Source organism: Rhineura floridana, chromosome 5 (assembly GCF_030035675.1).
Source record: "Rhineura floridana isolate rRhiFlo1 chromosome 5, rRhiFlo1.hap2, whole genome shotgun sequence".
Taxonomy (NCBI): Eukaryota; Metazoa; Chordata; class Lepidosauria; order Squamata; family Rhineuridae; genus Rhineura; species Rhineura floridana.
The window spans coordinates 111197512-111225343 of record NC_084484.1 but is presented as its reverse complement, the minus strand read 5'-3'; the positions used below and the strand labels follow the sequence as shown (position 1 = coordinate 111225343).

Genomic DNA, 27832 nt, shown 5'->3' with positions numbered 1-27832 from the left:
GAGGGCTAATAAACTGAGGCTCAATCCAGACAAGACTGAGATGCTGCTAGTGGGTTCTTCTGACCAGATGGTGGATGTCCAACATGTCCTGGATGGGGTTGCACTCCCCCTGAAGGAGCAGGTTCGTAGCTTGGGGGTTCTCCTAGAACCATCTCTGTCACTTGAGGCTCAGGTAGCCTCGGTGGCACAGAGTGCCTTCTACCAACTTCGGTTGGTGGCCCAACTACGTCCCTATCTGGACAGGGATAATCTGGCTTCATTTGTCCATGCTCTGGTAACCTCCAAATTAGGTTACTGCAATGCACTCCACGTGGGCCTGCCTTTGAAGACGGTTCGGAAATTGCAGCTTGTGCAAAATGCAGCGGCCAGATTGGTAACAGGGACCAGATGGTCCAAACATATAAAACCGATTCTGGCCCGCTTGCATTGGCTGCCTGTATGTTTCTGAGCTCGATTCAAGGTGCTGGTTTTGACCTATAAAGCCTTACACAGCTTGGGACCACAATACCTGATGGAACGCCTCTCCCGATACGAAGCCACCCGTACACTATGTTCAAGATCAAAGGCCCTCCCTCTGGGTGCCTACTCCAAGGGAAGTTCGGAGGGTGGCAACAAGGGAGAGGGCCTTATCAGTGGTGGCCCCCAAATTATGAAATGATCTTTCTGACGAGGTGCACCTGGCACCAACACTGTTATCTTTTCAGCTCCAGGTCAAGACTTTCCTCTTCTCCCAGGCATTTTAGCATGTGTTTTAAATTGTTTTTATATTGTTTTAAATTTTAAAATTGTGTTTTAAATTGTTTTTAAAATATGTGTTTTAAATTGTATATTTGTTTTAATGTTTTTGATTGCTGTAAACCGCCCAGAGAGCTTCGGCTATGGGGCGTCATACAAGTGAAATAAATAAATAAATACAGTTACCTGGGAGTAAGTCCCATTAAATTCAATGGAAATTACTGTGAGTAGACATGTATAGGATTGTGCTGTAAGGGCGAAACCCTGCCATCAAAAGAATGACTAGGAACAAGGAGGGATAGCTTTGTTCTGTAGGGATTTCAAATCCCTGATCAGGTACCCTGTCTAACAGCTGGCCAGTTCTGAATGTCTGCACTGATGGTGGGATATCGTGACAGCTTTGGAATGTACTGACCACCTCCTGCCTCCTGCCTAAGCAGATGGAAGTAGCCTCAAGAATGGTATTGAGGAGCCCAAGACTGTTGGTCTTGGGGGAATTTAATGTTCATGTTTATTGGGACCTTGTTAGGAGAAGCTCAGTACTTTCTGGCCACCTTGTCAACATGGGCCTGTCTCAACAGGCATACTTTGATTCTGGACGTCTGTATAAGATTAAGAGGAAATGATCTGTGGGAGCCAAAAAAGATCCATTGGCATGGACAGATCATTGTTATTGTTGTTATGTGCCTTCAAGTCAATTATTACCCTATGAATCAGTGACCTCCAATAGCATCTGTCGTGAACCAACCTGTTCAGATCTTGTAAGGTCAGGTCTGTGGCTTTCTTTATGGAATCAATCCATCTCTTCTTTGGCCTTCCACTTGTTCTACTCCTTTCTATTTTCCCCAGCATTGTCTTTTCTAGTGAGTACTGTCTTCTCATTATGTGTCCAAAGTATGATAACCTCAGTTTCATCATTTTAGCTTCTAGTGACAGTTCTGGTTGAATTAGAACAAATTAGAACACCCAGTTATTTGTCTTTTTTGCAGTCCATGGTATGTGCAAAGCTCTCCTCCACCACCACATTTCAGATGATTTGATTTTTCTCTTATCCGCTTTTTTCACTGTCCAACTTTCATATCCATACATAGAGATCGGGAATGCCATGGTCTGAATGATCCTGACTTTAGTGTTCGGTGATACATCTTCGCATTTGAGGACCTTTTCTAGTTCAAAGATGGCATATCAAATTTGCTGATTCGCCTAAGGAGGCTGATGAATCTAGATGGTTTTCTGAGGTCTTTTGAGCATTTTCTTGTAGGTTTAGTGCAGGAGTAGCCAATGTGATGCCCTCCAACTGTTGTTGGACTACCATTATACCTGATCATTGGCCATTCTGACTGGAGCTGATGGGAGATGGAGTCTACCAACATCTGCAGGGCACCACTTTGGATACCCCTGGGTTAGCAAGTGGTTCTGCTAGGCCCCAGTTTTGGTTGGAATAAGGGGATAATCCAGACTGTTGGTACAATTGCTCCCACACATTCCTGTCTTAATCACAAAGCTGCATCACTGCCTTGGTACATTTAGGAGCTAAGGGTGATAAAACAACAAGGTCTATGACTAGAGTGTAAATTGTAGATTCATATTTAATAAGACCAAACACAATTAAGAATGCATCTTCAGTCTTATTTTGTGGGAGCAATGGCAGTGTAGAGATGTTACCTCTTTGCCACTATTGCATATGCTCAGTGTCACCCAGTGGAGATTTTTCAGCTGGTGAAGAACCTCCTTGGTGTGGCCCCTTGAATGCAACAGCTTGACTATTCAAAGGCCAGCTTTGGCTAATTTGTTAGACATTTTGTAGAATCCTGGCCAATTTGGATGCCATTTTTTAACAGTGTCAGAGAGGGGCATATGTCAGTATGGATATTTTTCACTTTGTATAGCTCTGTGTGATTGATAAGTTACTTAAAAGCTACTACTTGTTCTCTCAGGGTGGTTCATGACAGATGCTCTTGGAGGTCACTGATTCATAGGGTTGCCATAAGTCGTAGCCAACTTGGAGGCACATAACAACAACAACTTGTTCTCTAGACCCTTGTCTTTCCTGGCATTTGAAATCAACCAGGGTTGGGCTGGTTACTTGGACCTCAGGGATGATTAATGCCTCTCTGAAGGGCGGTGTATTCCCACAAATTTAAAGAAGGGAGTGGTGAAACCATGGATTCCGGCCTAGTTTGGGGATGGAATCAGCTTTGATCATCCTGGTGAATGAGTTATGCAAGGAAGTGTTTGGGGAGACTACAACCTCTTGGTTCTCTCAGACCTCTCCATAGCTTATCCTTCTGGATCATTTACCTATCTAGGATCCAGGTATTTCCTAGAGAAGTGGTCTTAGAAGGAACTGCTTCCACCCATGCCATTGCCTAGTGGGGAGTCTCAGGATTTCATTCTGTCCCCCACACTTTTTAAGTCCTACATGAAATCTTTGGGAAACATCATCTAGAGGTTTGGGCTGCAGCATCAGACCAAACCTCCAGGTGCTCTATACTCTATTCTACCTCACATTTCCATTTATTAATCCCAAAGAGGCTGCAGAATTCTTGAACCAGGGCTTGGAGCTGGTTTTGGAGTGCATGAATAAACTGAGATCAATTTCATACAAAATGGATGTACAGTAGGGCCCCACTTTACAGCACTTTACTTTATGGCACTTTGCTAATGCGGCGATCTCATTTAGACACAATTAGACTAAAGCCTCACTCATACAGTGCTTGTTCCACTTTTATGGCGGTTTTCAGGTGTCACACGCCATTCTATTCAATGAGTTCCACTTTCCGTCGGTTTTCGCTTTTCGGCGGGGGTCTGGAATGTAACCCGCCATATGAGTGGGACCCTACTGTACTGTGGATAGGGAAACCGACTATTGCCCCCATACCTAGAAAAAAGACTCAGGACACATTCATTGGAATGATGTTATATTTATTAAAATATAACACAATTTTTGGAGAACATGCAGGCCAAATTAACCAAATTATCCAAATTCAGACCATCCAGACAGGTGAGGCCTTAGCCTACCTCTGGGCATGTAACCAGCCACCAGCTGAGGCTCCCCACTCAAGAATGAGGAGGAAAACTTCCCTCCTTCCTAGGCCAGCCTTGGGTGTGCACCCAATCTGTGCATTGGAGCCCCGCTGTATTGGTGTTCACATGAATACACAAGCCAGATCACAAGGGACACCCCCCAAGTCCAACCCCGGCATCAAACCCAAGTGATTCCCAGAGGATGCCCCCTGAACCCAAAATGCCTCAGTACACCAATTCTTACCACCCCAAAACTCATCACCTGCCTGGACACCACACAATAAGGCAAGGCACCACACCCTCATTGCAGCCAATTGAATTAAGCCCTGCAGTATGAAGTAGGCAAACCAAAGGGGAGGTTAAATGCACCTCCCCCCAAAAAATTCCTACTCAGTCCCTAAGCGGCAACTAGCCAAGGTCCTACTGAAAGGGTGGCACGGTGGGTGCTGCAAACAAGCGAAGAGGGAGAGTTGGAGGCAGATTCAGCTTTTAAGCCTTCTCCTCCGCCAGGATTGGCCAGCAGGCCCCACGTGACCTCCCCTTGGGATAAACCACCCAAGCCCTCTTTCAAAAGAAGGGGGTGGGGGCAAATGCACCCCTGCATAGATAGGAATGTTCTTCTAGATGTAGGATTATAGCCAGTCTTAGATGGAGTAGCATTCTTCCCTAAGGACCAAGTACACAGTTTACGTGTTGTCCTAGATTGGGTAGTCCTGGTGGTTCCAGGAATTTTTTTTTTACTAATTAAGGCTGGTACACTATCTATGGCCCTATCTGGAGAGAACTGACCTTGTCTTGGTTATCCAAGAAGCTCTGGTCAGCTGGAATATATTACTATGTATTTTATTCATGGCATGCACCAGTCACATATAAGTCAGTGAGTTTGTTAGAGGGGAATGAATCCTTGCTCTCTCCACACCACAATTTTAGTTGAAAGTAAATTGCTTGAAGCAGCAAAATGCAATGAAGTAGAACCAAGTGGTGGTAGTTTCATTCCCCTAACCCATGACTTTCCTTTCATGTTAAGAATAAGATAGGCCCTTCCCCTGCATAGTACTGTACAGATAAAAAAGTCCACTTGACTGTCCCATTGCATCACAGGGAGGGATGGAGGGATGATTCTGTTTCCAGTTGGTGTGACTTTTGCATATCTTTATTCTAGCCCATGTCCATATTCATCTGTGGAGTTTTTTTAAAAATCCCCTTGAGAATTTTCATTTAAATACATGCTTTTAATATATTTTCTCACAAAATATATATTTCTAAATGTATTTTATCCTCAAAATATTGCTTTTAAATGCATTTTGATATATTTTAAGGCCAAAACGGCCCTGTAAAATTTAAAAAAGTGCAATATTTGAAAGGATAGCTACATTCCAATTGACATGTAGCCTGGAAGGTATGGATCAGATTATTTTTTACCAGTATTTGCAGAGATCTCATTTCTTAAGAATCCCTGCTCGTGGGCCAGATTCCAGAAGCATACTGAGATGCATGGCTTAGATTCACATATGACAGTGGTGGAAAGAGTAATATTTTATTTATTTATTTATTACATTTATATCCTGCCCTTCCTCCTAGAAGGAGCCCAGGGTGGCAAATAAAATCACTAAAAAAACCCTATAAAACGTCTTAAAAACAAATCTAAAATATCTGAAAAAAATAATTCCAACACAGACTGGGATAAGGTCCCTTTTTAAAAGGCTTGTTGAAAGAGGAAGGTCTTCAGAAGGTGCTGAAATGATAACAGAGATAATGCCTGTCTAATATTTCAGGAGAGAGAATTTCAAAGGGTAGGTGCCACTACACTAAAGGTCCGCTTCCTATGTTGTGCGGAACGGACCTCCTGATAAGATGGTATCTCCAGAGGCCCTCACCTGCAGAGCACAGTGATTGACTGGGTATATAAGAGGTAAGACAATGTTTCAGGTAACCCTGTCCCAAGCTTTCTACACCAAAAACAGAACCTTGAACTTGGTCCCAGTGGCTAATGGGCAGCCAGTACAATTCTTTCAGCAGTGGGGTGATATGTTGGTGTTACTCTGCCTCAGTGTGCAGCCATGCCACTGTATTTTGCACCAGCGGCAGCTTCCAGACCAACCTCAAGGGCAGCCCCACATAGAGCGCATTACAGTAATCCAACCTGGAGGTTACCAGTGCATGGACAACAGAGGTTATATATGCAGCCATTTTCAGTCCCTTCCCTACAAACACATTTGTAATGTTAATGAGAGGTGCCAAACTGCATGGAAAGCAAAACTAAAAGATTAACAGGATTCACTAAATATTTCTATATTTTTCTCCTTATGATCTGAGATGATAATTTTTGTAACCAAGACAAAGTGAATTCATACATTGCTTCTTTGTATAGATCTAGTAAGAGCTGCTTTCACCACTCACTTAAAAACTAGTTTATCACTAAGAGAAGTCCCAGGGAATAAAATCAAAGCAATATAATCCTCCTTGCTTTACTGAAGAAAAAGTCCAGCTCTTGACACAGACAATAAGCTATGTAGCCACTGTTAGCATTTGCACAATTCTAGTATATTGCTTCAGTTTTTCTCCCCCTTTTGTTTGGATATTGTGGAACAAAAGCTCACATTTGGTTTATGTAAAAGTTTGTTGTTGCTGTTGTTGTTATGTGCCTTCAAGTTGATTTCAACTTATGGTGACCCTATGAATCAGTGACCTCCAAGAGCATCTGTCATGAACCACCCTGTTCAGATCTCGTAAGTTCAGGTCTGTGGCTTCCTTTATGGAATCAATCCATCTCTTGTTTGGCCTTCCTCTTTTTCTACTCCCTGCTGTTTTTCCCAGTATTATTGTCTTTTCTAGTGAATCCTGTCTTCTCATTATGTGTCCAAAGTAGGATAACCTCCGTTTTATCATTTTAGCTTCTAGTGACAGTTCTGGTTGAATTTGTTCCCAATTATTGGTCTTTTTTGCAAGTGTGCACAAAGCTCTTCTCCAGCACCAAGTAGTTTGTCATTTATAATTAGCCCTCTTTTTGTTCCCAAAATGTATTGATAGTTTTTGTACCCTTTCTTATTTTATTTTACACTTGCAGATATTGAACTGAATTTGTCAGTGATTAACACTTTTTTATCATTAATTTTAATTCAAAGTTTCAAAAAACAAAACAGAACAAAACAAAACAAAACAAAAAAACAAATTAATAACTAATACAATAAAATAAAATATTGACTTCCGATTTGTCGCAGATCAGTTATAGATCTATAATATATAACAAACCTGTCTCTTAATATATTACAAAATCACTTTCCTCCAGTAGTTATCTTAATTAATCATCAAATCTCATTAACATTACTTTATTCTTTCCGCAAAAAGTCAAAGAGAGGCTTCCACTCCTTGAGAAATATATCCATCGATTTTTCTCCAAATAAACATGTCAATTAATCCATCTCATCAAGTCTGCTAGGTCCAGTAGTTTCAATAGCCATTCTCAGTGTTAATTCCATCTTCCATCTCCATCCTTGCACCCATAATAATCTTGCTGTCATAGTCATAGTAGTCATATAATAAAAGTCTGATAGGAATTTCTTTCATCACAAATATTTCCTTGCCATCAATTCCGAATTTACCACTGAAATGTTGTTGTAAAGCTGCATCTCTGCTCCTCCTTTCCACAGAATGCACCATCACATCTCCTGAGAGTTTTTCCATTGTCACACATCTGGAATTAATTTTGTAAACTTTCTCCATTTCAAGTTCCATCAAATCCTTCCAATCCAGGAATTTTTTTGAACCGTTGATATCTTTATCTCTAATCTCTTCACCAATACCTTCAAGGACAGCGCTGAATTCCAAACAGTGATATTTGTCTCCAGGATCCATCACAGCCATAAAATCCAAATCTTTTTCCAAGTCCATATTTGATATATCTATTCCAATCTCCAGGGCTTGAACCTTTCCTTTAATTTTTCTTTCATCTTCTTTTATTTGTCCAGCCGTATCTTTGGTCTCATCCACCTCCCCTCTCACAGAATCCTGAATTTCCATCAGCTCCTGTCTCATTTTGCCAAATTCACTTTTCATCTCTTGTCTGCTCTGTCTCAACTCCTGTCTCACCAGCTTAATCTCATTCATTATTTTCTGAAACATATCTAAATAGAGAACCCCTTCCTGTACATCCAGGGTCTCAGCCACCTTCTTGATTGTCATTCTTAACTATTCCCAAGCAAAGAACAGTTTATTTCTTTTTCCAGTCACAAAGGAGTTAATCCTCCAAGCCTGCTGACATCACCCTCTAGACAGCACAAACCGCCTTATCTCTTATGTGTCCAAAAGTGCAAAACAAATTTAGTTCACAGCATCCAAAAAATTAATGGCATAAAAAGTAAGCAGATTCGTCAAAAAAAAAAAAGTAGATCAGAAAAAATAGTCTCAAATGTCATAAAATCAGAATTCCTCTTTAGATTAGTTGCCCCTCATCCGTTTATATCTTTAAAATGCTCAATTCCATGCCAGCTTTTTGCAATAAAAAACAAAGATAGGCTATTTCGATTTTCTTCCTCCTTAATTCCGTGTATATGAGAGAAAGTTATAACTCACCCAGGGATTCTTTGTTGCCGATCCATTAACAAATCTCTTTTGCTGTAACGATAACAAAATGATAAGAGTAGATAGAAGAATGCTTGCCTGTTAGAATACGTTTTTCTTTAAAGAAAAAAAAAGTCTTGCTTAATCAGTTTGAGCTTGCTTGAAATTCCTGGCTCCGTCCGACGTTGCTGATAGGTCCTTCATTCCTAATGAATTCAAGTCCCCCAACAAACACAACGAAGCTTGTGGATAATCTCTTCGTTTCTCCCTTGCCTGGGAGAAAGTTTTTACCAGTCAAAAAAAACCTTTTGGTTGGTTTTAAAACTGAAAAAGCTTCCTCTGAGAAGAGAGCTCACACAGAGGCAGGCACAAGCTAAGCAATCCTTCCCGGAAGTCAGTGATTAACACTTCAAAAGTGTCAAGAAAATGAATATTGTTGTGCACCACCCAAACCTCCGAGTGGTGCGAGACTTCCAGAGGTCTCTGCACTTACCCAGGGTTTGGTTGCATTGGAAAGAAGGTCAGCAGAGACTGTGGTGTCATTATGAAATATGGTTTCTTTATTTATACAAATGCCAACCTGAGCTTAAGATGGAGGGGTTCAAGGCATCAGCACTCCAATATCTTGTTTTTCCCTCAGGGTTACAGAAGGTACCCTAAAGCCTTGGTGCAGGGAGTCAGCCTCTTTGTGTCTCTGGTTCCCAGCCTTTCCTCAGACTAAACTAAAACACAAGCCTCTCTTTGGCCCCGGAGGGGGGATCTCCTGAAGAATTTCAATCACAATAGGATCTCCCTGGCCTATTTGCCAGTTAATGGGCACTTGATAGACCCATTAGCCCATCTGGCCACTCAATTAGATTAACAAAGGAGACTCGTCTTACCAGCGGAGCAGGTTTCTCAGCTGCGGAGCCCACCTCCAGGTGCAGGGTCCCAAATCAGAGACTGCAAAGGGGATTCATAGAAATCATCTATCTCAACCCCAAACCCATAACAATACATTAATGTGTTTTCCCCCTGACTGCTGTTTATTTAAATTCTATTGCCCCAAATCAGCCAGGCAGATCTGCACATGGAAGCAGCCTTCTGCATGTTCAGACAATGTCAATATTAAACTGGCTAAATCAAGGGTAGCCAGCATGGTACCCTTCATATGTTTAGACAACTCCCATCAGCCTCAGCCAGCAGTTATCTTTCCCTGAATATCAGTTGGTTATGCTGTTTATGGTACCTACTATTGAGTGTTTTGTTATGCAATAGAAATGCTTAATTTTGAATCCATTTTTGATTGTGTCTCTTACTTTTTAGTTCTCTGTGTGATTACTAGCGACTATCTTACCGCTTCAAAAGATAAGCACTTATTACCAGTGTGGAGAAAGGGATCATAAATAACAGGCTTGCTGTTAATCTAAAGCCAATAATACTGGGCATTCCTGATTATGGCTTCAGACTTTGGCATCCTTATTCAAATTAACATTTTTTCAAGGCATCCCTCTTTGATTATAATAAGAAATAGTTTGATTCCCCACTCCTTGCATATCTTATTATTATATAGCCACGAGAGTGGCTGTGTACTATATTCAGCATGGATTTTTCATATTCCACCAAGTTAAATTGAATATACCCCATGCCATTCTGCTGCTTCTCAACAGCTAATTTCAAAACATCATCGTACAAAATGTATAGCCTGAATTCAGAGGTGCTTGCCTAACAACCCTCTAAGTTTTCAGGGTGATACACAAAACACTGAGAGAGAATCCAGACCTTAAAGTCTGAAACACGAGTAAAAAGTTCCAGACCCCTGTTGGACTTTTTTTTTGTCAGTGGTTTCATAATTTGTTGAAATTACTTAAAAATCAGTCATGTTCACAGAGTACCTATAATCATATTACTGACTTTGCCCCATACTCAGATTTTCAGCTTCTGCAGTTTAAAAAAAGTCATGGCTGATTTTTCATTAATTTAAGAAAATTAAGAAAATTAGAATTGCAGTCTACTATAAACACAGGTATGATCAGCAAGAACTAACTCTCAGTGTTCTAAAAGCCAGACTAAGCTGTCTGGCTTGGCTAATTAGGTGGCCACACCCACACCAGACATTTATTCCACTTTAAACAGTCATGGCTTCCCCCAAAGAACCCTGGGAAGTGTAGTTTTTGAAGAGTGCTGAGAGTTGTTAGGAGACTCCTATTCCCCGACAGAGCACCAGTGGCCAAAGTGGTTTAACAGCCAGCCCCTCTTCTGGTGATTGTAGCTCTGTGAGGGGAATAGGGTGTCTCCTAACAACTCCCAGCATTTTCCCCAACTTGTACCTCCCAGGATTCTTTGGGGGAAGCCATGACTGTTTAAAGTGGAATAAATGTCTGATATGGATGTGGACAGGGACAGCTTTGGTCTAAATTTGGGTGGAATGTGTCTGCTGTAAAATAAAAAGGTGGGGAAAACCTTGATAACAATGTTTTTCTTTTGGAAAGGAAAGGGGCTTTCCCTCTGTCCAATGACCACCTACCCAATTTGATCCCCTCCCCCTCCCCCTAACTTTCCTCCCCTTCTCCTTCTTATCTCCCTCCCCTTCCCTCTCCCCCTCTTCCTCCCCTCCCTGCCCCTTCCCAAGGTCAGTTGCACCTATCCTAAGCATGATTGCACAGGAGTAAATCCTACTGAACTCAATAAGCATGCAAATAATCAAACCAGCCCTCTCTCCCCTTCTCCCTTCTTCCTCCTCCTTTCCTCCCTCTCCGTCCTCCTCTCTCCTTCCTCTCCTTTCCCCTCTTCCCTCCTCATTCCTACCCTCCCTTCCCCTCTCTCCTTTCTCTCCTCTCCCTCCCCTCCCCCTTTCCCCTCCTTCTCTCTCTCTCTCCCACTCTCTCATTCCCCTCCCCTCTCCCTCTCTCCTCCCCTCTCTCCTCTCCCTCCCTCCACTCCCCTCTCATCCCCCTCCCCTCTCCTCTCCTCCTCCCCTTTCCCCTCCAGTCCTCTCTCTCCCTTCACCTCCTCCCCCATGGTCAGTTTCACCTATCCTAACCATGATTGCACGGACCATTGAACTCAATAAGCATGCAAATGATCAATCTCAGCAAACTTGCACAGGATCCCATTTCTTACCTCCTGGATTAAAAAACAGAGAAATTCACTAATAGGCAGATTCACAAGATTCATTGCTTAAGTAGCAACATACTGTAATCGGTGTAATTTTACAACAAACCTGCAGTTTCAGATTCAACTGTTAATACACCCAGAATAAGTAGAATATAACCTCCAGTTTGAAACATAAAACGCTATCTTCTCCATTTTATGACATTGACCAATAAAAACACATTGAAAATAATAAAAATACATTTGACACAGATTTCTAGGATGAATAATGAGTGAAATATAATTTACTAGGTTAGATTATCTGTAGAAACAGCAGTAACACAGGAAAGAAGCAAAATGAGAAGAACACCAACAAATTCAAAAATATGTAATTCTCCATCTTTAGATATGTAGTCCTGATTGCAGGTGTTGCCACCACTCACCATATGCTCAGAGGCACATGTTACCAGATACTTTCAAGCTACACAGGAAGAAGATTGTGGAAGAACTGTGAAAGCCCAACCCAAATTGTGTATGCATTTTTACAAATTTGTAGGGCAGTACAATATCTCAGAGAGGAGGTCAGGTTTCCTGCTCCACTAGTGCATTTACTATATCTGCTCAATTTTCCTGCTTTTTAAAGTTTGCTAGCAATATACTATCCATATTGTGTATACACTATCTATATTGGCTATACACATTCTTAAATTGCAAGGTTTTTTGCCTTTTAGTGAATATACATGAGATATAGGCTCAAATTCATGAATTGTTGTTTCTGAGCACCTCACGTATGCCTCTCATGTAGAACGTAAATCAAAATGTAGCAAAGACACAACAGACATTCAAAATTGCTTCTACCCTTTTCTCAGTTGTTTTCTGAAGGTTTGGAGATCAAAGAATAAAAAGTAATGGCAATAGTGTAATCTGCGCTCCCTACCCCTAACTGAAATCTCCTCTATGGTCACAGTTCTAATTGAACTAAGTAAGTTATGAGCCACAGAGGATGTTATGTCAAGTTAATGGAAAAGTAACAGCAGGTAGTGAGAATCTGTTGGGAAGAAACTGTAATGAATTAAACATGTTTGACTTTTGATTTCATCATATAAATACTGCAGGTGGAAACAGAAAACCAACTTGCCGACTGATTAATGTGGGAAAGCTTTACCACTCAGTAAGGCACCATCCTTCAGCACATATCAGAACATGTGCCAGGTAAAATATCACTATGTTTTCATCACCACAGTCTACCAAACAAATTCATGTGGAAAATCCTTGCCACCTACGCCCTTTTCAGGCATTACTAAATAGGATTAACCTATTACATGAGAGAAGGCAGGGAAGTGTCCATCCCCACATCAACATTCTTGCTGCCCTCTTATAAAGGCAGGGGATTCCTCCTATAATTGTGAAGAGTCACTGTGCATTCTAGAGCCCTGATTTTTCTTTCTGAAAAATTGTAAGGAGAAAAAGGTGGCTGTCCCTATTTTCCCCATACAATGTTGCTAGTAGCCTTACAGAAATATTGTATGAATCACCTATATCACCTGTGTGTACGTCAGAGAGACAGTTACTTTCAAAAGCAGTAGGACAGGCAGAAAATATTACATCAAACAGAACACCTGCAGGTCCTGCAATATAATTTATGTCATCAAATGCAAAAGACCAGGATGTCATATCTAGTATGTAGGAAAAACTACAGCTGACCTACACACACACTTCAGAAACCACAAATCAGCAATATTGACAAAAAAGTGGAGCAACCAGTTGCAAAATATTTCAATACTGAGGGCCACAGTCTGTTGCACTTTTCTATGACAGCTATAGAGATGGCAACAGATCCAGCAGCATTGACTAAAAGGAAAAACCTTTGGATATACTCTCTGGACACATTGGCACCACATGGCCTGAACCTGGAGGACAGTACCACCACTACTTAGCTTCTGCAAATGAAGCCCCTCTGAGCATTCCATCCTCAAAGCTCTATAACTGCCACCTTGGTAACAGCATTTGTATGTTAGCAGCTGATGAAGGAGGAAGGTGAAAAGTTTGGTAGAGAAATAAAAACCTCTGTTTTGTTAATCACAGTTACATGCATATATATTTTAGGTGATTAACGGAATCCTTGTAGGGATCCAGAGTAAGCTTCGATAAAGTTCTCTTTGTTGCTTTCAAAACTCTCTCTCTCTCTCTCTCTCTCTCTCTGTTTACACAGACAGAGACAGACAGACAGACAGACAGACAGACAGACAGACAGACAGACAGATAGATAGATAGATAGATAGATAGATAGATAGATAGATAGATAGATGGACAGGATCATGTATTGTGATGTAGCATCCTTCTGTAGTCCTGTGAAATGTAGCGCACCCAGCACCCGGTTGTACCCAGTACCGACCTGTCCCAGGTAATCAGTTGAATTGATAGACACAGACATTTGAAGATTTTAAGAGTCTTTACTGACTTAATTAGACAAGCATTAAACACACACTCCAACTTCTCCTGACTACTGCTAAACATCCCCCACGCACTTGTGACAATGGACTTTATCTGTTTGAATTAAAAATGTATTTTGCTTAACTGCCTTGTTTGGTTAAAGTAAAAAGTGCTAGGCCTGTTTGGAATTGTAGCACAGTAAACTGACAATCAACTTGCTTGTGTGATAATTTGCTGACAGTTAACTTACTTGTGAGTGTGTAAAGAGAAATGCTAAGTTGCTGACATGCATTATCATTGTTTAAAGCTGCATTTGCACAATAGATAGCTGTGTTTGCAAAAATAAGATCCCAGGCTTTTAGTTGCAATGTCCACCTGTACTGTAGAAAAGTATCAAATATTGTTGCAACATTCAAGGTGGAATAGTGTGAAAAATAAGTTCCATATATGGATATGGAAGCGAGGGGACGTTACCAGAAGAAGATGGGCAGGGATTAAAGTGATGTAATTATGATGATATTGATGCATGCATAATTAGTAAAACAAAGTTGATAAAAGACTTGGTTGTGCCTAGCTGAGTCAGAATTGGCTTGGCCCTTCTCCACGTGCACGTGTTAGAAATAAATATACTCTATCCTCCATCTTGTTTCGTTTGTTCTTGAACTCTATTGGGTGAGTATTTGGGAGCGAATCCTCAGCCACTAGGGCCCTAAAAGGGACTAGGGCTTATTGTTTATAACACACTTAACTTTTGGTTTCTCCAGGAATATATACACTCCTCTGCCCTTGCTAGCCACATCTGTTGTGCCGACCTTGGCAGTCCTGAATGGAGTTTAACCCTGTAAGTGTCATTTCCACACTGTCTTTCTGTAAAACTACACAGTTGGTCTTCTGCATGGCCTACAGCTCCCACCTTTTACATAAAGACAGTCACAGTACATTATTCTGTCCAATTACACAATGTAACATACATACATTTTTCCAGTTACATTTTCAGGTTGCTGTTTCTCTTTATTTCTCACAAAACAGTTGAGTTTTTACACAATATCATGTACAGTGGGCTACTCTTGACTCAGGTCCTCCACCTTCCTCTTTCTATTCCTGTGTTTTCCCCAGATTAGTTCATTCAGAGTGTCCTTTAGAGGTATCTGAGGCTCTGCTAGCTCTGTGTCTCTGTTATCCACATTAGCATCAGGTTGTCCATTTCCCTCCTGTTTTATGGCCTGATCTATGCTTTGTTCAGTGACCGAATTCCCAAGATGGACATGTACCGTATGTTCCCCATCTTGCTCTTCTATTTCTATGCTATTGCTAAGTACCACATGTTTCAGACTTGGTAACCATACCCTATAACTTGCATTCTGGAAACCTAGTACATTTCCCTCCTGTGCTCTATGGGCCAATTTCCCTTGTCTTTTGCTTTTGGGTACGTGCACCCAGCACCTCGCTCCAAACCTTGCTATGTGTTGTAGCCTTGGTTTTCTTCCGGTGAGTTTCTCATATGGTGACATTCATAGGGCTCTATGCAACAGCCTGTTTTGAATGTAAGCAGCATATAGTATGCATTCTCTCCAAAACGCATTTGTCATCTCTGAATCATTTAGCATAGCTCTCGTAGCTTCTTGTAATGACCTGTTTTTCCTCTCTGCGGTCCCGTTTTGAAACGGAGAGAATGGGGCTGTAAAGTTCTGTTCTATTCCTTTGTTTTCTAAGTATTCCCTTAATGCTTTGCCTGTGAACTCACCCCCCTGATCAGAACGTATCATCCGTATAGTGACACCATGCTGCACTTCAATGTTCTTTATAAACATTCATAGTTTCCCCTGTGCTTCATCTTTTCTCTTAAGCGGATAAATGGTGCAATACCTTGTAAAGTCATCCACTATGACCATAAAGTACTTAGCACCCCCTTGTGACTTTTGAAACGGTCCTGACAAGTCAGTATGTACTAATTGGTATGGTGCGTCTGTAGTGCATTTCACCTCTTTGTTTATGTGTGCTACTGTGGCTTTGGTTCTATTACATGTTTCACAATCAACATATTGCCCACATTCCTCCAGTTTCATATTCTCACTGTTACTTGGAGTTTTCAATATTGTTTCATAATTTGCATGTCCCAACTTTCTGTGCCATTGATGTATGCAGCTTTTATATGGCCTTTTACATGCACTCATTATACACCCTGCATGTTTGCATTGAATGTAAAACAGAGAGTCTTTCAGGATCCCCTGCATACAGACCTTACCTCCCTTCAATATTTTACATTTCCCTGTTTCAAATGTAACAATGTAACCCATGTCTATCAATTTCTTAACAGATAGAATGTTACACTCCAACTGAGGCACAAAGAACACATCAGTCATGATCGTATTCAACATACTTAACTTCACGGTACCTCGACCCAATATCTCCCTTTTCGATCCATCAGCTAGAACAACAACTTCTTTCACGGGTTGCGAAGTGTGAAACAAGTTCATGTCCCTAATCATGGTGTGGGTTGCTCCCGAATCTAAAACCCATTCATCATAGTCTCTTTTGCCACTGCTTGTCGCTTTCTTAGTCTCAGCACTCACCAACTTAACGCTTGAAGGCTTTCAGCCTCGTTCTCTTCGCTTGGCCGCACAGTCTCTCTGTAGATGTGCTGTAGACCCACAATAGTAACACACTTTCAGTCCATTTGATGCACCTTTGAAGTACGTCTTCTTACTTCCTCTTTGCTCCATCTTTTCTTTTACTTCGATTTCTCTTCTTCTTTCCCATTCCTGAAGAAGTTTTCCGCCAACGTAATCCTCTGATAATCCTGCGTCAAGCATGGCTTCCATCCATGTGACAAGAGAATCCCAGGTTTCATCCAACGATGACAGGATGATATAAACCCTTTGTAACTGTGAGTATTCTACGTTTCTCTCATGTAGTTCAGCAAACAGTCTTTTGAATTCCAGCAAATGCTCAGACATTGTGACAGTCTCAGTCAGTCTCATTTGATATAAATTTTACTGCTGGCAGTTTGCCTGACATAAATTACGTTTAAAGCTGTCCACATGCCCTTCGCTGTCGGCTAGTCTTTCACATGCAATAACTGAGAGTCAGATAACGCCAATATGATATATGCCCTTGCTTTTTCATCTCTGCGTATCCAAGCTTGCTGCGGAGCTAACGGTGGGGCTGCATCAATCACCTTCCAAAGGTCTTCTTTCATCAGAAAAGCTAGCATTCGGAGTTTCCAACTGGAATAATTCTTTTCAGTGAGCTGTTCCAGCGGCATTCCGGCTGTCAGTGAAATAGCCATCTTTGAGCAACACACTTCTGCTCACCTCTCGGCCGCGTTCTCACACTTCTGGCTTGCTTGCTTCTGGTTTGATAGCACTCGACCGGGGCTCTCTTCTTTCCATTTTACTGGTTACACTGGTCAGGCTTACTGGTTATACTGGGCAGGCTGGGCCCATAACCCCTGTAGTCCTGTGAAATGTAGCGCACCCAGCACCCAGTTGTACCCGGTACCAACCTGTCCCAGGTAATCAGTTGAATTGATAGACACAGACATTTGAAGATTTTAAGAGTCTTTACTGACTTAATTAAACAAGCATTAAACACACACTCCAGCTTTTCCTGACTACTGCTAAACATCCCCCACACACTTAACTTTTGGTTTCTCCAGGAATATATAAACTGCTCTGCCCTTGCTAGCCACATCTGTTGTGCCGACCTTGGCAGTCCTGAATGGAGTTTAACCCTGTAAGTGTCATTTCCACACTGTCTTTCTGTAAAGCTACACAGTTGGTCTTCTGCATAGCCTACACCTTCTACAGAGAGAGACAGCGTGGCCACAGTGTGATGTAGGAGCACTGTCATATGGAGCTTCTTCCAGCACCAAGCAGCTGATCAAAAACATACTTTCAGCACCAGCGCGGGTTGCTGTAACTGCCAATCAGTTAATTTGTGGTTACAGCAACCTCTTTTGAACTTTACAGGTGTTAGTCACTTCACATCATTAAGGACATCAGGTGATTGACAGGTGGGTGGTTCCATTCAGCTGTCAAAGTTGGCTTATGGGTGTGGGGGAATAAGGGTGTGGCCCAATAATATGGGTGTGGCCAGTGGACCATATCCAGTTTCTCACCTCTGTTTTAATGAGTGATGCAGATTGGGCTGCTTAAATGGCATGGTGAATTGTTCAATTTATGCTTTTTTAAGTTGATTATGAATGGTGGTTGTTTTAACACTTTTAAAATGTATTTATATTGGTTATTGTTTGTATATCACTTTGGGTATTGTATTCTTAAAAAGTGGGTTATAAATTTATTAAATTTAGTGGATTATCACCAAACTCTCAGTAATAACTCGCCTGGCCACATCTGACCCACAATCTATACTGAGCTATATTATAGTTTTTACTAACAATCAGAAGTCTAGATGGAAAAATGATGCTATTCCATGCTTATTTGTTCATTTTATTTTCTTGTGAAATATTTATTTATTTATATATTTATTTAATTAATTAATATCCTGCCCTTCCTCCAAGTAGGAGCCTAGGGCAGCACACACATGAAATATGAGCTACATATCAATAGATAGAGAAAAGAATGAACTGTGGCTTTGAATGTGGATGATATAAAATGTTTATTCTATTGACCAAAGGCTCATCTGTTGTCAGATCAACAGAGTTACAATTTTTGGCTGAAAGTCTATTTGTTTACTGTACAGCATTGTAAAATGTTGGCACTAAAGAAATCATAGATGGCAGCAGTACAGCGATTGTACAAGAAAAAGATATTTGGGTTTATCAAACAGCAGGTATTTGGTACTTCTGTACAAATATGCAAATATTTTAATCATAATTGCTTAGATTTTATGAGTTTGGGCCTTTTGCAGCCCAGTGATAAAAAAGCATTCCCCTTTCCTTACAGTTCTCAATAAAATACATTTATTTACATTCTCTGACTTTTTTTAAATTGGCTGCATGCATTGTTCTGGGTCAGTCACAGCAATCTGACTGAACCGAATTGATGTGACTCATTAACTTCCAGATATTTCAGAGTAAACATCCAATACAAATCTCTCTGGACTTTTAAAAGGTAATTGTTTGCATTTCAGGAAATGGTGAATTCCAGCCTTTGCTTTTATGAAGGCAGATTGTTTTCAAATCGTCTTGGCACAAAGCACAGAAACATGGAAGTCCATTTTGTTCTCAGATGCTTAGTATATCTCTAATTGCAAAAGGAACATTATTTTAACGTTTGAATCTGCAGTTTTGTTTCAACTGGTGTAAAGTACAGTAAAAGCTTTGATACTGTAAGAATGCAAGAAAATGAGTGTTCCTAGGTGAGAGAGAAAATCCTACATACTAGCAAAAGCACTGTGCAAATTGAGCTACCTCTTTCAGGAAGAAAAATGTGCAGTTTATTTGTAGATTCACTACAAATGGTGAGTAGTAGCAACACCTGCCATCTCCAAAGATGGAGAATAACATATTTGTATGTTTGTTGGTGTTCTTCTTTCCTATGTTACTACTGTCTCTACATAGAATCTACCCTAGAAAATTATATTTTTCTCTTTATTCATCCCAGAAATCTGTGTCAAATTTACTTTTATTAATTTCAAAGCCTTTGTATTAGTCAATGTTGTATAATGGGGAAGATAGCTTTTTGTGTTTCAAACTGGAGGTTATGTTCTAATTCTACTTTGGGCGTATGAACAGTTGAATCTGAAACTGCAGTTTGATGTAAAATCAGAGTGATTACAATATGTTGCTACTTCATGAATGACTCCAGCTGTTGGAAAAAACAAACTTAGCCTGCCCAAGATGCATGTGTTTAGCCTGCTATGCTTAACCCACTCCACTTAAGGAAAGGTGGGCATGGTCAATTAAAAACATGGAGAAAACCTAGAATTTTACTACAATATATTTCACCTTCCTCTGTTTTATCTTGTGCAAACTGAGACACTCCTCATGTCCATGAGAAACTATTCTGCAGAATAGTCAGTGCCATTATACCACAATTGTTTTTGGAGTTTTTTTAGTGTTGCAAACTGATGCTGTACTTCACATGTTCACAGAAACAGAAGCAAAAGAAAATGATTTTACTATAGGAAACTTCACTAAAATTGCAAAGTAAATCAAACATTTAAAGTGACTGTCTGTACTATATCAACTGATTTATATTGCTGCTTCCTCCCTGCTAAAACAAGATCAGCATAGCACATGTCTTGTTTCTGTTATTAGGGCTGATTGCAGGTGTTGCCACCACTCACTATATGCTCAGAGGCACATGCTACCAAATTCTTCCAAGCTACACAGCAAGTTGATTGGACCATGAAAAACCAATCCAAATGGTGTTTGCATTTTTACAAATTTGTAGGGCAGTACAATATCTCAGAGAGGAGTTCAGGTCTCCTGCTCCCCTGGTGCATTCACTATAGCTGCCCAATTTCCCTGCTTTTTAAAGTTTGATAGAAATATCAATTGGCTATAGGTACGTTCTTAAACTGCAAGCTTATTAGTGAATCTCTCTGCTTTTTAATCCGGGAGGTAAGAAATGGGATCCTGTGCAAGTTTGCTGGGAATGGATTATTTGCATGCATATTGTGTTCAGTGGGATTTACTCCTCTGCAATCATGCTTAGGATAGGTGAAACTGACCACAGGGGATGGGGAGGGGAGGAGGAAGAAAGGCAGTGGGAGGGAAGGAGGAAGGTTGGATGGGAGAAGGGGGATGCAAGCAGGCAGGAGGGGGAGGGGAGGAGGAGGGCAGGTTTGATCATTTTCATGCTTATTGAGTTCAGCAGGATTTACTCCAGTCCAATCATGCATAAGATAGGTGAAACTGACCTGGGGGAGGGGCAGAGAGGAAAGGAAGAAAGGGGAACAGAAGGGGAGATTGAAGGAGGGGAGGAGATTGGGTCGGTGGGCACTGGGCAGAGGGAAAGCCCCTTTCCTTTCCAAAAGGAAAACATTGTGAATGGTATCATTGTTTTTCAGGGTTTCCCCCACCTTTTTTTTCTACAGCAGGCACATGTAGCCTCTCACTTAGATTTAAACCAAAGCTGTCACTGGCCACATCTGCACCAGGCCTTTATTTTACTTTAGACAGTCATGGCTTCTTCCAAAGAATCCTGGGAAGTGTAGTTAGTGAAGGGTGCTGAGAGTTGCTAGGAGATGCCCTGTTCCCCTCACAGACCTTCAATCAGAGTGGCTGACTGTTAAACCACTCTGGCCACTTGAGCTCTGTCAGGGGAATAGGAGTCTCCTCTCAGCACCCTTCACAAACTACACTTCCCAGGATTCTTTGGAGGAAGCCATGACTGTCTCAAGTGAAATAAGGGTCTGGTGTGGGTGTGGCCTCCTGATTAGCCAAGCCAAAAAGTGGTGAGGTTGGCTTTTAGAACACTGACAGTTGGTTCTTACTGAGCATGCCCAACATTATCATTGAGTTCAAGCCAAAATTTCTTAAATTAATTAAAAATCAGCCAGGCATTTTTTTAAAAAAACTTTTAAACTGCAGAAGATGAAGGTCAGAATATGGGGCAAGGTCAGTAATGGGATTACAGGTACTCTGTGAACATGGCTGATTTTTAATTAATTTCAGCAGATTATGAGAATTCTGACAGGAAAAAGTCCCAAAGGGGTCTGGTTTTTTCTCTCTCTCTCTTTTCACTTTGAACTCTTGATTCTTTCTGAGTGTTTTGTGCAACGCCATAATACCTAAGAGGGTTGTTATACAAGCGTTTCTGAGTTTAGGACTATATTTTAATTAATTATGTTTAGTATACACTGACATTGTTTTAATTTTTAATAATTTTTAACTTTTATATGTTTTATATTGATACATGTCTTGTACTTTGCTATTTCTTGTCTTGTGAACCGTCCAGAGAGCTTCGGCTATGGGGCGGTCTATAAGTTTAATGAAATAAATAAATAAATAAATAAATATGTTTTCTAAGGTTTTGTTTTAAAATGAGCTTATGGGAAGCATCAGAATGGCATTGGGGGGTATTTTCAATTTAACATTGTGGAATGTGAAAAATCCATGCTGGCTATACTATACAGCCACTCTTGTGGCTGTTGTTGTTGTTATGTGCCTTCAGGTCGACTACAACCTATGGCGACCCTGTGAATCAATGACCTCCAAGAGCATCTGTTGTGAACCACCCTGTTCAGATCTTGTAAATTCAGGTCTGTGCCTTCCTTTATAGAATCAATCCATCTCTTCTTTGGCCTTCCTCTTTTTCTACTCCCTTCTGTTTTTCCCAGCATTATTGTCTTTTCTAGTGACTCATGTCTTCTCATGATGTGTCCAAAGTATGATAACCTCAGTTTCATCGTTTTAGCTTCTAGTGACAGTTCTGGCTTAATTTGTTCTAACACTCAATCACTGGTCTTTTTTGCAGTCCATGGTATGCACAAAGCTCTCCTCCAGCACCACGTTTCAAATAACTTGTGGCTGTATAAAGAAGTAAATAAACCATAATTGAGTAGATTTTTTTTAAAAAAAACCCTTACATTCTGAATAGAAGTAAAGGGATGGAATGATTCATTCATTTCAATGGATTAGATTTAAGCAGATACTTAACCTTCCCATTTAAGTCAAATGGGTTTCAAAAGTGGTTAACTGTCCAGGATCATATTGTATGTCTGCCAGAACAGATATAAAGAGAAATAGGAGTTCATCTAGCATTCAACCTATTGGCACATAACTTGGAACTTTCTTTTTCGAGAGTATGCAAAATTTATGAAGAGTCTGTGAAAATCAAATTAGAGTACTGTTCAATGCTTTCTTAAGCAAGCATACTGGGTCTACACATTTATACATGCCATTTACTGAGAATTATTCTTAAGATCGCACTGGATGGATAGGGGCTTAGATTCTAACATTTGGTTCTGTTCTCAGAAGGCCCTTTCATTCAGGGAAGAAGAGTTGCACCATAGCTGGGCCTACCATTAGGCAGAATGAGGCAGGCACTTCAAATGGCAGAAGATGGAGGGCAAGGAGCTGCAGCAAGTTGTTTGATGACAGTGTTCTATTTACCATGTGGCCTGCCCTGTGACCCCTAGGCTAATCTGCTGCCCACAGATGTGGTGAAAGATGTCATCCCATTGCCAATTTTAAAGTAATGTTCAACAACTAGTGTCGTCTTTGGTAGGTGAAATGTGGAAAGGCACCTTCTTGACTTTCAACACAGACAACAAATGTCTTGGGCCAGTCTTGAGTTGTGCTGTTCCACACATCACTCCATTTGTGAATGGAGTGAAAAGTTAAGATCCAAGCTAGTCTTTTGAGGTTTTAGAAATGATGCCCTGAACTTTGGTTTCTCCTCTGCTTAGAGAAGTCTATTCAACCATCCTTTGTCTGTGTATCTGTTTGCACTATAAGTATTTCAGCTCAAATTCTTAAACAGCTTTTCTTATTTTTAGAAAAAATGACAGTGTCAGTCATTCTTACTCTTGCAATACTTCTTGCTTGAGAAACAACTACTTAATAGGACAGATTATCAGGGCAGATTCTTGGACTAAATCTTGGTTCAGATTAAGCTCTGAATCTAAACAGTAGTTTAATGTCATTTTAATGAACAGCTAACATTTTCCAGATTTTAATATATTGTTTCTCATGTTGGAAGTATATTTATTTTTGCAAATTGATAACATGAATAACGTTTGGATTTTCAGGAATACTTTGCTTAGCTCTCTGATGACAGATGGGGTCAAACATACCCTGACAGTACAGGGGGATCACAAAAGTTTGGTGTGAATCAACCATGTACATAAGATACAATAGAACCTTGTTATAATGTGGGGGTTGGTGGATAAAGCATGAACCTGCGTTATAGGGGTTCTGCATTATAACAAAAAGTGCATACTGTATACAGCATTGTACTCAGGGAGATTGTCATACCTGTGGGATATCTGAATCTGCAGTATAGCAAGGTTCTACTGCACAGAGATTGAAGTGAGCCCTGAATTGCTGTTTAAATGCATTAACCACTCATCCTGTTTGCAGATGCGTATCCCAGTATCTGTTCTTTCCATGCCTCCTAAGAAAAGAACATAAAAAGCAAATAAACAATATTTAGTCTATTTTATGATAGACAAATTGCTCACTTTCCTTAACTTCCCTGCAAACAGTACAAGGGATCAATGCTTCTACATTGATGTTTTTATGGAATTGTAATTTTAAATATTGCAAGCCACCTCAAGTGGTGCTTCTGCATCAGAAGGGTGGGATAGAACATTTTAAATAGAGTACCCCACAGGTTTACAACAACCCTTTGCAAACCTGAATTTTTAAACTATTCCTCCTGCTGTTGGAACCTTCATTGTGAACAAAAATTGTGTTTTTAATCAAAGCTATAATTTTGCATAACATTTACTTATTGAAAACATTCCTGAAAGATCTGTCCTTAGCCACATTGACATTGTTCATTTTGAGAGTCGGTGATTACTTTCAGAAATTTTAACTGTTTCTAGGAGGTTGTTTTTAACTGTTTTTAAAAGTTTTTATTGTATTATTTTAGTACTGATATATTTGTGACCCTGGACTTCTTTGGAGCAAGGACAGGATATAAATTTAATAAATAAATAGGCTTTTGAGGTCACTGTGACCACAAATAAGTTTGCAAGGAACCTGCACCCTCCTCAGCAGGAGGCCAACCTTAATGGCAGCTCTTAGTCAAGGATCTTTGGAAGGCAGTTTTACTCTTTTCATGGAAAGTTGAAACTGAAAATCTGGATTAAACCATGGGGGTGGTATACGATGGGGTTTTGAGGAGGAGGATGTCATGTGAATGCTGCAAAAAACTTGTGTGCATGAACAAGAGTATATAGTTTACATAATGCAATTGGTTCCCTCAGGGGCCAGGGGCCTTGGATGACTGTGTCTGGTACCAGATCAGGGCTAGACATGACAATAATAAGAAAAGAGTCCCAAGAAAAGTGAAAGGAAATGACAGCATTAGTGTGTTTTATGTAATCTTTTTGTCAGTCCTACTAATACATTTGTGAAATATGGTGATTGTGCATATGCTGCTTAGGTAGTATGTGCTATGGCTGCAAGGTTTGTGAGCATTGTGCTGCAGGTCTTACAGGTAATTCACAGTTTATGATTATTGCACTGTGATACTTGTGCAACTGGTATAATTATTATATGCATATTAATGGCACAATACTTTTTCATTTAAAAAACTGTGGAATTAGTTAGACGCCATATACTGTTCTTGTACTTTACATTGTGAGATATTGTTGACCCCAATGACTTATTTGCAACTGTGTTGTTTTACTAAAAAAAATTCTCAATTAAGTTTATTATAATCATAATCATATTTTCGCAAATGCTATCATGCCTAATAGAATCCATCAGCTATTTTATTTGTATGGTTTTTGAAGGGTACATATGACCACTGACACAGGATCGATACAGTCCATTTTTATGTTTCTGGGTTAATTTAAGGAATTTGTAATAAATTTGTTGATGCATAATATACAAGTTTTTGAATATGGAAAAAAAGTTATGTGCAGCATGGATCAACTCTCTAGCAACAGGGCTTTTGGTCAAAGACTTACGGCCGAGAGTTGAAATAAACACACAAACACAAAGGCTGGGTTGAACTAAGGGCCACTTTATTAAACTTTAAACTTACCCCTTAAAATAACCTGCAGGGGTAAAACATAGGTGCTTGAGCTAGGTTATAATTGATGTATCTAATTACAGCTATTGGGCGACCACCCTTGCTCAGGCAAGGGCAAGCCATTCTGCTTGCCCCTACCCCCGCCTCACCTCTAGGGTGAGTAGGGGGGCCTTCCCATATCACCACCCCCTGGGCCATACAACTCCAGGTAGATGAGGTAAGTTGGCCCCAAAGGCAGCCCATATCCTGCCTCCAAGCCATACAGCTCTGAAGGGCAGGCCTCCAGATCCACCAATCACCTTCAAAGGTGCCCAAGGGTGCCACCTAGCTGTCCTTACCAGCTTCCCTTCCCGCACCTTCCTGCCACAAAAGGGTGCCAAATCTCTATTTAGACACCCTTTACTCCACTGCCGAGGACCAAACCTTGCAGAAACCTCTGCAGGTCTGCCAAAAAAAGTCATCTGCATCAGTCAGGTGAACGTCATCTGGCCTATAAAGTTCAAACCTGTCATGACTGATGTCTGGGTGCTGTATAACTAAATCCCCTTGTCCAAGGAGAGCCAACCCAATCTGTTGGTTGACCTTCTTGCATGCCCTATCTATACCCCTCGGGTCCCAAAATAGCACCACACCCTACGCGGTAGGATGTCAGACCACACCAACAGAACTTGAGGCCAACTCTGCTTGATGACACAAAAGTCGTGGCATGCCTGTAACATCAGGGCCTTGACTTTCAAGAAACCTAGGTCATTCCTACCCAGGTGAATGACCAGGACATGCGGAACAGCCCACACCAAACTTTGCTGGAACAACAGGGGTAGGAGCCCATCCCAGCACATCCTTCGGCGGCCAAGCCATTGCACCATGGCCCACTGGCTGAGCCCAAGCTGTGAACCAACACTTGACTTCGCAGCCCTACAGCCAGCCCAGAAAACCATGCTATGGTCACAGAGTAGGATGCACACATGCTCCATTCCCATCCAGCAACCTGCCAACACAAAAAGACAAATTAAAACAAGTCAAACATTCAGATCCCGCAACTTACATACAACTTGTACATACAACTTGTAAGCCTTAGAATGCTATCTACTGTTAACCTGGAGCTGGTCACATGGAAGGCCAATGCAGGCCGCAGTTGAAGCCGCCCCAATCTGAAAGAAATGGGTACCAAATGCAGCAGTGTCCATCCCTAGGCCCCAAAGGGTGGACTTCATCAGGACCCAAAATTTAAACTTTCTCAGAGGGGAACCCCCTTTGTGTATGAACAGATAACCAGACCCAGATCCCCTAATCAACATAAAACACTCCAGTGCCCTAACAGGGCAAATGTCCTCCTGTGATGCAGGTGACAAGACCACTGTCTGGCCCTTACGCCACTGGTTGGTGTTAGACCACTGCAGCCTAATGCTAGCCTGCCCTTCTACCAAACTAACATCCAAAATTAACAAAGCATGGAAGGAGCCATCCGTCTTTGATCTGGCCACTACTTCCCCTATCCTAAATGCCCCCCAAAACAATGTGAGGGCAGTGGCGTGAAACAAGCATGCCTCAAAGGGGGAAGAACATAAGATTTTCCATTGCTCTAACAACCCCAGGAGCAGTTGCGGTGAAAAAGGACGTCTAGCATCAGGGGAGGGGGTGCTGCCTGGCCCAGCCCTCCAACATATGCCCCACTCAGAAATCCTCAGTGGAATCCATAACACCCCGGACTTTGGCAAGAAATGAAAGACCAGCTAACTTAACCTTTAGGGTTCTGACTGAAAGGCCCCGTTGTCTACCAAGAAGAATTCCAGTAAATGATCAACTGGAATGGGCCACAACTGAAGATAGCCGCTGAGGGCTGCAAAGTCATGAAGCACCCTACCTGCTCTGTTATAACTGGCCAGCATGCTGAGGGCAAGCAAGAAACCTATCACCCTCTCCGACTCCGCTCTCCATCTCACAAAGTGAGGGTGGGACGACATCCTGCTGAGCACTCCTCTCCATTTGGTTCCATGACAGAGCATCAGCAATGCTATTATCAATGCCCGGGACATGCTGTGCCCAAAAGAGAATATTGAAGCGGAGACATTGAAGGACGAATGCCCTGAACAAGCACATGACATTGGCATTCTTGGATGTAAGGGAGTTAATCACCTGAACAGTGGCCATATTATTGCACCAAAACTGGACAGTAGAATTCTGTAGCCTAATGGCCCACAAATGCTCTGCCACTACAATAGGGAAAAATTAAGAAAGGTTAAGTCTCTAGTTAACCCAGCCCAAACCCAATCTTCAGGCCACTTATATAAAGAAGTGCCAAAAATCACCCCAAAGCCAAAAGACCCAGCTGCGTCTGAATGGACCTGCAGCTCTGCCTCCAGGAGGCATTCTTCTTGCCAGAAGGA

At 41.1% G+C, this 27832-nt stretch overlaps 1 protein-coding gene across 1 annotated transcript in view; it reads left to right on the top strand.

The window, feature by feature from the left end:
* LOC133386091 (uncharacterized) overlaps positions 1-27632 on the top strand; it is a 43024-nt gene extending 15392 nt beyond the window's left edge. The window contains exons 3-4 of the mRNA XM_061629711.1: positions 24852-24905; positions 27447-27632. Coding sequence (XP_061485695.1) covers positions 24852-24905; positions 27447-27632 — 240 coding nt within the window. The remainder of the gene's footprint in view (positions 1-24851; positions 24906-27446) is intronic.
* Positions 27633-27832: the final 200 nt, after the last annotated feature.